Consider the following 14,701-nt stretch of genomic DNA (forward strand, 5'->3'; position numbering starts at 1 on the left):
TATAAGGCACAAAAAGTTTGATATAGATGCAGAGACCCATTGGTTCACACTCTCTGGAATACCATAACAACACAAAACCAGAAGCTATAATATACACAAAGGACCTAAAGGGCACAAGAGAAAAAAATAATTGAATGTGTGTGTGTGTGTGTGTGTGTGTGTGTGTGTGTGTATGTGTGTGTGTGTGTTTAAAAGGAAAAAATGTGACAGGACATTGTGAGACAAAGAACCTCTAAAGATGCCATTGTTCCATAATTTTATGTTGTTCGAGGACTGCTGAGCATGTGGCCTACCCTTAAGAGTAGTTTGTTTCTGTAGGGAGACTTTTGGAGAAAGCTAACTTCTCATTTACAAGTGGTTAACATTAGCCATAGCTTCTGCATCAGGGCTGGAAGCATATGTACAATTTCCTTTTCAGCTCCAGGACCCCACCTGGTGCAGACTCTCTATTCCATGTGCATGCTGCCTCAGTTTCTGTAAGTTTATAAATACCCCAATCATCCTTATTTAGAGGGCCTTGTTTTCTTGGTTCCTTCCATCTCCTCTGGCTCTTACACTTTTTCCTACTCCTCTTCCAAAGAGTTCCCTGAGCCTTAAGGGAGCAGGTAGTATTGATGGAGACAACCCATCCATCCCATTTAGGTTTAAGTGTTCCAGTGTCTCTCACACACTGCATATTGTCTGGTTGTGGTTTTATTTATTTGTAGGAGGAAGTTTCCTTGATGATGGCTGAGCAAGATACTGATCTATGTGTATAGCAGAGTATCATGGGGAGTCATTTTAGTGCTATATTACTTTAGTAGAGCAATAGTTAGTTTTAACCTAGCCTCTGAGCTATCTAGTTTCAGGTGCTTGGTCATCCAAGAAGCATCTGGTCTTGGGTCCATCTCATGGAGTGGCCTTAAGACAAACCAGGCATTGGTTGGCCACCCCCTCAAGTTTTATGACACCACTGAAATTACATTTCTTGCAGGCAAGATACCATTGTAGATTGGAATGTTTATTTTTCTCCTTTAGTAGTGTGGAGATTACCTGCAGGAACCAAGAACACTAGTCCATAAGGGTGAAGGCTCTAGGTAGGCAATGGCTCTATTTCTCTGTGTTGAATAAGTTGTGCAAGTGTTATCTTCAGTGGTCTGCAGGTTCCCAGGGAATGCTCTTTGGGAAAAATATCTGTTTGGCTATCTTTTAAGGATGTAGTTTCTACACAGTTGATTCTGTATTTGGAAAAAGCATTAGTTATACAAAGATTTATCCTAAAAGGTGCTTCTGCAGATATAAAGACACATTTATATAAAATATTTTAAGATGATTTTAACTGCATGGTCTCTTTGCCTTATACAAAGTAGAGATATGACCTATACGTACATTTCAGTTGAAAGAGGGAGAGAGAGAGAGAGACAGAGAGAGACAGAGACACAGGCAGATTCAGAGACAGACAGACAAAGACAGACAAAGAGACAGAGAGAGAGGAGAGAATAGTACTCATAAAAGGTTTCATATTTAGGTGTTCAATGTGTGCAGAGAATGTGGATACTAAAATGGGTTGTGTGTATATGTGTGTGTATGTATGTATGTATATATGTAAACTAAGTGCTAAAACAATATATAACTGCATAGATGCAATCTGTATAAGCAAAATATAATTCCATTTACTAATATTTAGATAAGTAAAAATGAACCCAGTGATTAAATAAATAGATGTCTCATCAAAAGCACATGCTATATTTTGATATTTTGTGTTAATATATTTATCACAACTTCTGCTATTTTTTGTCTTACTGTCTCCTTTAGTCAGAAATCATCATCAGCATAGCTTTTATTAAACAAAATTGAGTTTATTGACTTGTTATAATTAGCGAGACAATGCATCATTGATGGACACTATGGCATCTCAAAATCCACTGTGGCTAGATGGGTAACATGATTTAAACTGTGTTGAGATGATTTGCTGGAAAGATTGAAGAAGCATAGTTGTTTTCTGGACTAAGTGCTGTCCAAACATTAGGGTGATTTTATGATCTTTGGTTTTCCTTGATGGAAGAAATGGTCTATATGTATGTTATTGGTATGAGTATAATATTCACTCATATTAGCTGATGTAGAACAACCTTGTTCAAGTGGTATGGCCTAAATAGTATTCTTATTTCACAGTTTTTATTACAGCAAGGTGTTGTTCACATCTTGCTCCAATATAGTCAAATAATTGCCTTGTCTGCTGTTCATTCTTAGTGAAACTGTTTATAATCACCAGACGACAGCTCACATCAGAAATAAGTCAGCTCCAAACAGCACATATCCACTTTTTTATTTTAGTTCTGAATATTCACAGTGGATTAAAGTGATAGCTAATGATAGGTATAGTATGTTACTGCAAAAGTCCCACAGGATGTGGCGATGAATGAGTAGGAGCAGAAACAGAGGCCTGCAAAGAAACACTATCACTGCTAATGCCCTCTGTTATCTGCTAATGGGCAAGGAATTCAACCATAAAAAAGAACGCCCTTTGTTTCAGACTTTAATGGACTCAGTGCTGTGTCACGATACCTTCAATTACCCATGTGCATAGGAGGATGTCTATTCTTGCAACAGACACTGGAATTTTCCTGTGATGATTCTGAGAGCTCCTGATACCTTTGTTTCCAGTGCTTTCTGTGACTCCTTATTCTGGAAAGTAATTAAAGGTGTTTCCTGTTAATCTTCCTCAGGACACAGATTTTCCTCTTCTCCTTAAGCCAAGGATTAGTATTTGCTCCTCTTTCTGATAGTCACCCTCATCTAGACGCAAAGTAGGTTCTTATCTCAAATATTAATGGTACAGAAATGACAGTTGTAAGCACAACAGAAGCACTTCTGTGGTTCATGTTAACTCATTAGCAGGTTTTCTCCAAATGAGATATATGTACGCAGATATATATGTATGGATATTTCTGTTTTCCATCTTCTTTACAATTTGGGAAGCATTTATTAAAGAACTTTTACTATGCTTTCAAGTGAAACTGTTTAAATTTAGGCGACTTTAAAAATAATACTGCTAAAAATTGCAAAACCTTGTACAAAATTATCAATACCTCCCTGCCCCCCTGCCCTAGACCTGTTTCTTATCTACAGACAATCATACCTGACCTAATGTGAGTCAGTACTGAACTAACCCAGGACTTAGTGTCTATAATGGAGTGAGAACATTATTTTTATCATATATAAAGAATAGTATGTCCTTACTTTGCAAAAAGGTTATGTACTTGTGCTTTTCTGGTTTGGAGAAAAAAAATGGCAATTTGCCTGGGTTCTGTTTTCTTTTCTGTACCAGCCTCTAATAGCTCGGTTGAATAGACATAGATAAATGTGGCATTCTTTTCTGGAATTGGGTTGGATGCTGCACTGCAAAGAAAATAGGAAATTAAAAATAACCAAAAAATATGGCCAGAATCAAATTCTAAAGCTATTGCTAGAAGTAAACTTATTGGGCCAGGAACCAGATATCCATGCACATTCAAACATGGCACTTACTTAAATAATAGCTATCTTTTAAGATACTGGAACACAGAACACAATGCCTCTATGTTGTTGTTAAAGAGTAAAATGAGGCTTGAAAGCTGAATGGCATGAAACAAAATGCTTCCTTTGAGAAGAATAGAGATCGAGATCAATTGTGGATTTGGAAACCGTAAAGAGCTATTCTATGCATCTTTTTTCTTAATAGTCATAACTGGGAATGTTCTAAGTAGAGCATTCAGTGAAAAATGTGGAATAAAATATGTGCACAGACTATTTAAAACTTAGGGGACATCATTTTTTACTGCTTGCCTCCATCAGTGACTGAATGTGTTGTTTGGTCTACCACTGTTCCAGGTCAACTTTTCTCTCCCACGCAGCCCCAAACATAGAGACAAAAGTTTGTTTGCAGTTCAGAAATAATATGAGTTTTTACCCATGTTAAATTGGTGATTTTTGTACTAGACCTTCATATCTTCTTCAGCAGTAACTAGAGCACACTTTGTGTAAAGCAGGAAACTTGGTTTTATGGTTAATAATACTTTCTGTATTTTTAAAAATTGCAGTTAAAATATAATTACTTCATTTTCTCCTTCTTTTCATCCTTCCAACCCCTCCTTCCAACTCCTCCTATGACTCCCTATTCTCTCTCAGATTCATAACACACATGCACACACACACACACACACACACACACACACACACACACACACACACACACGTATAGGCTAAGTACATTTAGTACTGCTTCCGTGAATGTGATTTCAGGGCAGACCACTTGGTACTGGATACCGAATAAGGGGACTTGTCTCTGAGGAAGACTAATTCTCCCAGTCTCAGCAGTCATTATTTGTCTGTAATTTCTGTGTTAAGGGTGGGGCTCCATGTGCTTCCTTCCTCCCACGTCAGCATGTTTATTGATATTGTCAGTGTCCAGGTCTTGTTCAGGCAGGGATAATGTTGAGGTATCATGAGTAGCTTCCTTATAATTTTTAGGAGACACTATCTCAAAAAAGACCTCTTAGTCCTCTGGCTCCTAAATTTTTCAGCCTCCTCCTCCACATAGTTCCTTGAACCCTGAGTGGGGGAGTTTGATGAAGGCACCCTGTTTAGGTCTGGGTGTTCTCAAATCTCTCACTCTCTGTACATCGTCCACTTGTGGATCTCTGTGTTAATTCCCATCTGCTGCAAGGGGAAGCTTCTCTGATGATGGATGAGCAAGGCACTGATCTATGGGTATAGCAGACTGTTGTTATAAGTCTTTTGTATTGCTATGTTCTTTTAGCAGAGTGTAGAATTTGGTTTTTCCTAGGTCGGTGGCCTATCTAAGTCTCAGGTTCTAGGTCACCTGGGCAGTGTCAGATATCTCACAGAGTGATCTTTAAGTCCAATCAGAGTGGTTGATTACTCCTACAATATTTGTACCTCTACCACACCAGCATATCTTGCAGGCAAGTAACCATGTAAATGGTTTGTTGCAGGCAACAAACTATTACAGCTGGTTTGTTAGTTACTGTTCTTCTCTCCTAGGAAGCAGAGTAACTTCCAGTACTGTGAACACTGGTAAGAAGACTGAAGTCTCTATGTAGGCAGCAAACTCACTACTCAATGTTCAATAAAATATGTAAGAGTTGTCTTCAGTAATTGCATGTTACCATCAATTTGTGGAGAGTAACCAATAGTTTTTGCTGTAGCCTGGGATGTTTGGTTGTTTCCATGGAAACCCAAATGAACACTTATTAAAATATTTCTCAGACATTTCTATTTATTATATATTGAATATTCTCTCTCTCTCTCTCTCTCTCTATATATATATATATATATATTCTCTCCTCTCTCTATATATATATAGTATATATATATATATATATTATTTTTAATTGTGTCATAGGCATTCTTGACTCTTTTTGTTGGTGATATTGTTCTTTATATATCCTGTATCTTAATTTTCTGTTAGGAATATAGCTGGCAAAAATTCTCTCCTACTCATGGGCATCCTCTTCACATGATTGATTGTTTTCTTACCTGGACTCTGGAGACATTGCAGCTCTCAGAGGATCTCAGAAATTTAACATTTTGGGCATGAAAATATTTTTGAGCATTTTTTTCTTGCAGTACTGAGCTGGTAGTTTTAGGGCCAGAGAATACACATTCATTATGTTCTACCATAAAATCTGTTTCTGGATTATACATTCTAGTATATAAGAACCCATTTAAAACAGCAAAGAAACTCAGCAATTTTAAAGTATATTGATGAGTGTAGAGCCAGAGTGAATCTATTGCTCTGTTATTGGAAGTTGGGGTGAATTTTCAATGTATATGAGGAAGAGTAGCTAATATGGAAGTTCCATGTAGAATTGAAGAATTATTTCAATAGTCATACTGATGTTAACATTTACCGGATAAGACATATAGGCTCAATGGAAATGACATGTGTGTCTCTCTCCATTCTAAGTCTTTAAAGGATTTTAATTCAACTTCAGTTTTGTTTTTTTTTTTTTTTTTTTTTTATTTTGCAATACAGTTCAGTTCTATATATCAGCCACGGATTCCCTTGTTCTCCCCCCTCCCGCCCCCCTCCTCTTCCCCCCAGCCCGACCCCCATTCCCATCTCCTCCAGGGCAAAGCCTTCCCCGCGGACTGAGATCAACCTGGTAAACTCAGTCCAGGTAGGTCCAGGCCCCTCCTCCCAGGCCGAGCCAAGCGATCCTGCATAGGCCCCAGGTTTCAAACAGCCAAATCATGCAATGAGCACAGGACCCGGTCCCACTGCCTGGATGCCTCCCAAACAGATCAAGCCAATCAACTGTCTCACCCATTCAGAGGGCCTGATCCAGTTGGTGACCCCTCAGCCATTGGTACATAGTTCATGTGTTTCCATTCATTTGGCTATTTGTCCCTGTGCTTTATCCAACCTTGGTCTCAACAATTCTCACTCATATAATCCCTCCTCATTCTCGATAATGGGACTCCCAGAGATCCACCCGGGGCCTAGCCATGGATCTCTGCATCCAGATCCCTCAGTAGTTGGATGGGGTTTCTAGCACGACAATTAGGGTGTTTGGCCATCCCATCACCAGAGTAGGTCAGTTCGGGCTGTATCTCGACCATTGCCAGCAGTCTGTTGTGGGGCTATCTTTGTGGATTTCTGTGGGCCTCTCTAGTACTTTGCTTCTTCCTATTCTCATGCGGTCTTCATTTACCATGGTCTCCTATTCCTTGTTGTCCCTCTCTGTTGTTGATCCAGCTGGGACTCCTGCTCCCCCAAGCTCTCTTTCCCTCAACTCTCGCCCTTCACTACATGAACAACTTCAGTTTTATATCCCTTTTATAAATGAGAAACTAAGGCACAGATTTTTTTTGAAAATTTAATTTATTATTGTTTGAAAATTTCATACTTGTGTAGTGTATCTTTTTCATATCTATCCTCTATTTCCTACCTCCAATTATTCCATCAAATATCAATCATTCTTCAGGTGGTGATTGGACTCCAAGAACCTCTCCTTTGCCATCCTACAATTTTTAACTAGCTTGGTATTTAAGGGTGTATAAATTTAAAATTCTCTCTTTTTCTTTTTTTATTAAGAAATTTTTTATTCATTTTACATGCCAGTCACAGATCCCCCTCTTCCCTCCTCTCGCCTCTCCAGCCTTTCCCCTCAACCCCCCCATTCCCTCCTCCAACAAGGTAAGACCTCCCACGGGGAGTCATCTGACCTCTCTCTTTTTCTTTAAATTATGTTGAACTCAGACATTCAACAAGCGTTTATTAGTTATTTACTGACTGTTTTGTGCTCCATGTCAGTTACACCCTCAAAAGGCAAAAGTTAGTAGTATTACCAAAAGTCTCTTTTATTTGAAGCTGTATTGAGTGCATAAAGATAGATTTTAAGCCAATTGGTTTCATATTACGAAAGTTGACAGAGGGAGAATAAAGATATGAAACTGAGAATGACATATGTCACTGTGATATAATATGATCAGTGAGGAGATCATCTCTATTTAAGACAAATTATAATACATAGTAAAATAAGTTAAATGTTAGCAACATAGAAGTACTGTTATTTAGAACACACAAAGTTTATACTTTTTTATCAATACTTACTTGCCAATTGTTTTAGAACTTTATGACTGTGTGATAGAGAAGTCTGTGGCAAGAGGTAGGTTGTTTGTGGCAGGAGGCAGCTTTTTTGATAACTTCTCTTTTAATAAAACAAAAATGTTGCTTAGTATTTAAGGAGAGTATAGCTACCTATGTGGATGATATGTTGGACTACTCCTGTGGTTCTTGAAATTCGAATGTTCTCAAGAACTGTTTGTAGCTAAAAAATACCCGCTGGTTCATAGTTTGGACTAGATTCTTTACCAGTCTCACTCAGTATCTCACTTAGTCCATTTCCAGCTGGGGTCGTTGTTATTTTTATTCCTATTGTAGTGAGTTTTGGTTAAAGTTAATGATTTTTATATGGTCTCAAATTAAAATAATTATGGTTTGAAAATATGGCCCACACACTCTTGTTCATTTTTTCCCCAGCTCAGTTCTGTTTTTCCTCTTTCTGCTCCCAGAGCTTTTACACACAATCACCATGTTTTCCGTTCTATGTCTATGTATGCTGTCTTCTCTGGAAGGTTTATTCTTCCCTGTGTCCTCCTTCTTCCAAACATAAACACACACACACACACACACACACACACACACACACACACACACACATGCACACACACACAAACACACACACACACACAACATACTACTACCACCATCACACATACCTCTTGCTTCAACTAGTATAATTCTACTGGTTAACTATTTGATTCCCATCTTTCTCATCCATTATCAATGTATGTATGAGAAATAATAATAGTACCTTTTTCAGATGCACTTCTCACATCTATCATCACATATGACATGCAGTAGGAACCTAATATAAACTTGATGAACAACCTAATGAGCCATGATAAGTTATTGTACAAAAGGTAAAGATTTGCCAAATACTCCCATAGAAGCTATTTATGAAGCAAGACAAATATGAAAGACTAAGGATGGAAGAGTACAAGATTGTGAAAAACTTATTACTCAATATGATGGTGACAAATTTTGGGCTAGCAAAGCTTCTTCCTTCAATGAATATATGGTAAAGCATTGTATGTCAAATCAAAAGATTCCTGGAGGATTCATAGGAATTAAATCAATATTTCAAAAGAGGACCTGGGGAAAATAAAAGTAATTAGCACATCCAATCTCAGACTATAAACTTAAAATGTAGACATTTGCTGTGTATTCGTTGTAACCAAGAATAGGGAAATGAGGAAAATAACTCCAATACTTGTTTATTTTTCTGCAATTGTAGAAGGAAATGTGTCTTAGTATGAACAGACTAAATTCCTTCTTTCCTTTTTGTGTATGGAACTGTGTAATGTGTGTAAATACATGCTAGTGAGTATGTATGTGCGAGAAAGATAGAATGAGAGAAGGGGGAGGCAGGAAGATGGAGAGGGAGGGGCGACATTTACATGTGTGAGTATGTCTGTAGAAGCCTGAAGTTGATGTTGGGTGTTCTGCTCAATCTCATTCTACGTTATTTGTTGAGCAAGGTCTGTGGCTGTATCCAGACTTCACCAATGCCAGCTAACTGGTTGACCAGATATCTCTGTCTAGCTGGTATGTAGGTTCAGGGAATCAGAGCTCTTCTCTTCATGCTTGAGGAGCAAGGGCTTTGAATACCATCTAGATTATTATCAACAGTTTAGTGATGTATATGACAGATACAAAACATAAACAGCACACTGAATTCCCATTAATAATAAGGATATTTAGTTTCATGGAATTTCTGGAATAACAATAATAGTACCATGAACTAGGGGGATTAAAGCAACAGATAGTTCTTCTTCCCCCCCTCCTCAGTCTTTGACAGAATCTTGTCCTAAGTTGATGCTGGCCTAGAACTTGTGATCTTTTCATTGTAGTCTCAAAATGGTTCTGGTATAAGTGTACAGGTGTATGACACATCACTTAACTAGAATTTTATTTTTATGCCTAAATTTCTGACTCCTTTTTTTTCTTTCCTCCCCCTCCTATTTTTTCCCATCCCTTCTCATCACTTACCTTCCATTCTTCTTTCTCCCTTTATCTCTCCCCCTCCCCCCCCCATCTTCCTTCCCTTGTTTTTCCTAAAGACAGGCAGGCCAAATTTTTGTATATTTTTGAGGTTTTTTTTTTTAAATTTTGTATTACAATATTTCTCCCTTCTCTTTCATAGCTGCAAACATTCTCATATACTCCTCCTAACTTTCCTTCAAGTTGATAGTCTCTGTTTTCAAAATCAATATCACATGCAAATATGAATTTGTATATACATATACTTCTAAATATAACATGTTGCGTTGATGTAACTAAATTTACTGATGCAGAAAAGTAACTCTCTGAAGTAGGAAGAGGACTCAAATGTGAGCTATTGTGTTCAAACAGTTTCATGCCTTCCCTGAAGGTTGTACGAGACCCCGTCTTTCTCCTACCTTCTGGGTATCAGACAGTCGTCATTGTATTGCATTCTCAGCTTTTATGTAAATCACCACAATCTCTTCATGACGAAGCATGGCCATGACTCAGCATTTTATTATTTCTTTTTACAAGGATATAAGTCACTTAATTAAAAATTTACCCTAATTCAATATCAGTGGAGCCTAACTAGTTATATCTACAGTGTGACATGAAGTTACTGTAGATATAACTAGTTAAGAAATTTCTTGAGATTCCAAGAACGACACTAGTTTAGTTTTTGATACTATTCAACCTGGCCTAGCAGGTATGAAATGGTGTATATCTATCTACACTGAGATGTTGGCAGAAAAACTTCAAATCTAGAGTTATTTTAAGAAGCAGACATCCAGAAACTTAGCAGGAAAGAACTTTGTAAACTTCATATTATTTGCTAATTTTCAGTGTTTTGTTTCAATGTCAGGGAGAAACAGATGAAACTGATTTCTTCTTCTATTCTCAACTCTAATTTCTTAGTTGGAACTCTACAGTCTATCCCTGAAGAGCTTTCCAGGCAGATCCTACTTAGCTTCCACATAAGAAACTTTCTAACCCACAGTTACCTCTTTTATACCTTCATTTTTTTTTATTTTAAAATCTGGGAGACATGTTAGAAAAGAATAATTGTTTATTTAGAGACTCTGCATCTTCAGAAAACCTCCAACCTGTCATTTATTTTGCTCATATCCATGGAGTTACAGACATAGTGACAGGGTAATTACCAGGTTGTATAAAAGGCAGTTAAACAATTATCTTCCCTCAGGTGAATGTACCTGGAGACCTAAATAAGGAAGAGTTTGACAAATATATGGATATTAATTCATTTCAAAACTAACCACGATTATATGTACTACACATAAAACATGATTTTGTGATTTTAATTTTATACTGTAATAGAGAAAGACATCGAGGGTCATAGAAGAGATGATTAGCTTGTTGTTGTAGATTTTGAAATTGAAACCTAAAGTTAGGAAAGAAATGAAGCCAAAGGAATTAGTGAAATCACCGAGAGGGAGATAGGAAAACTTTATGAAAAGGCATTTTTCTAAGAGGCAGAAGCAGGTGGATCTTTATGAATTTGAGGAAGCATGGTCTACAAAGCAAGTTCCAGGATAGCCAGGTCTGTTATACAGAGAAAACCTGTCTCAAAAAAGACAAAAACAAACAAACAAACAAACAAAAAACCCCAAAACAACAAAATAAAACAAAAAATACCCCAAAACTCACAAAACAGAAATTTTGTTCAGAATTCACATCCATAAATCAGGTAAAAGTGTTATTGTTTCTATTAAAGTGATAAGAACATTGTTCTGGAGACCCTGCCTGGCCTCATTGTGATCCCTTAGCTTCTTGGGTTGTGGCCTATTATGGTAACTGTAAACAGAAGAAAGCAAAGCAGACTTTAGCTCACAGCATCCATTTGGAGTTGTGCCAAGATGGTCCTCATAGAAAATAATTTACGACTTCTGGTCTATTGCACACTAAAACTGAGTGAGGAAGCTAATTCTTGGCATGTTCCACAAATGACAGAAACCACGTCTAATACATGAATGCAAATGTGCCATACTGCCTTAAAACAATGAAATAATTCATTATTACCACAATAATTAAAGATAAATTCAGAAAGGCAAGCAAAATCAGGTTTATGTGGCATTTCCACATTTTTTCATTTTCTGGGTTGATCACTCTTCTGGTATATATTCAAATGAATTTTCCTAGGTATAGACTCATAAGTGTTTCTCTATGTATCATTATTTGCCTCTCTATGTTTTAAAGTCTCTTCATTATTTCCTTACAGTTACCTCTTATTTTTAGAACCAGTCCCTATAAAATCTAAATTTAGGAAAGCACTTTTCAAAATTTCTAGTAATTTTTCACTAAACTTAAAAAAAATATGAATATGTTTTTCTACCATGGACTTTCTTGTCAACAAATTGTTTTGTTTTATTCTTTAGTAACACATCTTTTCTGTGTATGTGGTGTTTTACTCCAAACAACAGCAACAACAACAACAACAACAACAACAACAAAAAAAAAACCAGCCGGGCAGTGGTAGGGCACACCTTTTAATCCCAGCACTCGGGAGGCAGAGGCACTCGGATCTCTGTGAGTTCGAGGCCAGCCTGGGCTACAGAGTGAGTTCCAGGAAAGGCACAAAGCTACACAGAGAAACCCTGTCTCGAAGAACCAAAAGAAAAAAAAAAATCCCCAATCAAAGAATTATTTTATAAATAGGTTAAAGTAGAAGCAGGAAGAATTTTACAGTTCAGGCAGCAATTTGCAGGAGCTAATCTATCATTCTCCAGTGGTTCTTTACTCTCTCTCTCTATTTATATATTTTAAAATTCCTCGTTTGGTCCTCACTAACCTGGAAATTGACTAGCCAGTGAACCTTTTATAAATGGCTTTTGGTTAGATGATATGATAGGGAATCAGCCAGAATCTCTCACTAAAATTTGTGTGCAAGTTTTCTTATTTTTTGTCCCTGAATCTATAATGTCTTCTGTGTGTTGTAACCCTTTAGAACTGGAAAAATATTACTTGTTCTCAGCATTTATTCCAAAAATTTCCTCTCATAGGAGTTTTCCTTAACCAGTCTAATTGATGTTCCTCAGGGTTTCAGTAATAGTCTTGCAATAGGTGAAATAGTGAAGATGTTATCTTAGAAATAAGAGGAAATTAACGTGTTCTCACTATTCCGTATACTTTGGCAAATTGTATAAATTAGTATGTTTTTTATGTCACGTTCTCCTTATACACCCATCTTGTCAGTTTACATAGCAAAATTTAACACGTCTTAAAAAAAAACAACATTCATTTGCCTCAGGTACAAACCAGTTTCTCAAGTGAACAACAATCTAGCATGTTTATAAAAATTCCTAGAGAAAATAAAACTTTAATAAAATATAGTGGTATTATTGATTTTAGGTATCATTTTGTGTTGATTTCTATGAGGCTTGGATTTAGAAACATTTTTGATGGTCTTTAAATGATACCAAATACCAGTTTAAACCAGAGGTATGACTTTTAAAAGCAATGCTGATAATCGGAAACTATATTCCTCACACACGTATCTCACATGTACACTAATGTCCCAGGATAAGTTCATATTCCTGAATTAGATGAAGTAGGTTCACACTGAGCTCAGCCACACAATAGCTGTGTGACTTGTAGACATTTTCACCTCCTTTTAATAGTTTTCTCTTTGGTCAAATGGAAATCATTATAGAGCTAGTTACATAGATATAAGATTTTTTTTTTGTGATGGTCAATTGAGATACTATTAGCAAAGTACTTATAATATTGCCTAAAACGTCCTATAAACTGAGCTGTTATTTGATATCAGTCACTTTCCTAAGTGCAAAGAATTTTATGATGAACTTTCAAGGTAGAAAAGCATTGAACAAATAAAGACACAAACACATATTTCTAAAATATGATAATTCTAAGGAAAAAAAAAAAAGAAAAACATGACAAGGTGTTACAAACCATGTAACATGAATGAGGGAGCAGAAATGCAGGGTAAGACACAAAACTATTCTAACAACTAAAGAAGTAATTGTTTTCTCCTCTATTCTAGTCCAGTTTTTAAATGAGTAATTGGAACGTTACAAATGAAAATACATTTCAGTCTTCCAAAAATTTTGCATAATTTTTTGATATGTGTGTGTATACATGGAGTTTCTCCAAAAAGAATAAACAAATATTGTTTTTTTTTAGCCTACCAACTAAGAGTGTGCCAGCCTCCACCACCTGTACCTAATGCAGAAATTTTGACAGAAGATGATGAATTTGAAATAGGTAAAAGTCTTTAAAACAATTTTCAAAGAATACCCTTATAGCAGAACTATCTTTCTTAAAAAGAAAAAGAAACATGCACAGTTGCAGCAGCTTGTGGGTTGATAAGGTTTGTTGAGATTATGAAGGAGAAAAAAAAATCCAAAGAAGAATAGAAACAGTAAACAGGACCTATGAAAGCTGTTTGTCAAGGGCATATTAGATATGTATTGTAATCTTGAAGAAATGCCATGAACTATACCTAGATAGCTTAGTAATAAACAACAGCATGGCAATCTTCTAACAATTAGACACATTCTGAGGGATTATACTCATGTCAACAAAATAAATTCCTTGTGGCAATTGCTTCTATGTAGCTGGTATCCCTCATCAAAAAAGGATCAGTAGCTTACTCCTTCCTTCATTTGTGGTTGATCAGCGCTATCAATCCTTGTTTCTTCAATGTTTAACAGTAACCCGTGCTTACAATTGATGCTATTTTTGCACTGATTAAAAATGTGTAAATGAAAATAAGTCTGTTTCTAAAGTGAAAACAGCTATTCAGCTAAACTTTGTAGCTTGTCTGAAATTCTCCTCTTTTCTATTTTTTCTTTTTTTGTTAACAGGTGATATTATCAGGTATCAGTGTCTTCCAGGATTTACACTGGTTGGAAATGCAATTCTGACTTGCAGACTTGGAGAACGACTTCAGATGGATGGTGCGCCTCCAGTTTGTCAAGGTATAGATGTTTTGCAGTCATTTGCTAATTTATATTTTTTGAGAGAAGGTCTTGCTATATAGTCCAGGATGGCCTCAGACTTGAGTTCCACCTGCCTCTGTATCCTGAGTGCTGAGATTATACACACTGCAACATTTAACTTGTGGTTATT

General features: G+C 36.6%; 1 protein-coding gene across 3 annotated transcripts in view; it reads left to right on the forward strand.

The window, feature by feature from the left end:
- The window catches only part of Csmd3 (CUB and Sushi multiple domains 3), a 1,140,535-nt gene that overhangs the window by 1,035,542 nt on the left and 90,292 nt on the right, over positions 1–14,701 (forward strand). For all 3 annotated transcript variants that reach the window (XM_059246844.1, XM_059246845.1, XM_059246847.1), the window contains 2 exons: positions 13,754–13,834; positions 14,437–14,550. In XM_059246844.1, coding sequence (XP_059102827.1) covers positions 13,754–13,834; positions 14,437–14,550 — 195 coding nt within the window. The remainder of the gene's footprint in view (positions 1–13,753; positions 13,835–14,436; positions 14,551–14,701) is intronic.

This window comes from Peromyscus eremicus, chromosome 20, assembly GCF_949786415.1.
Source record: "Peromyscus eremicus chromosome 20, PerEre_H2_v1, whole genome shotgun sequence".
NCBI classification, from domain to species: Eukaryota; Metazoa; Chordata; class Mammalia; order Rodentia; family Cricetidae; genus Peromyscus; species Peromyscus eremicus.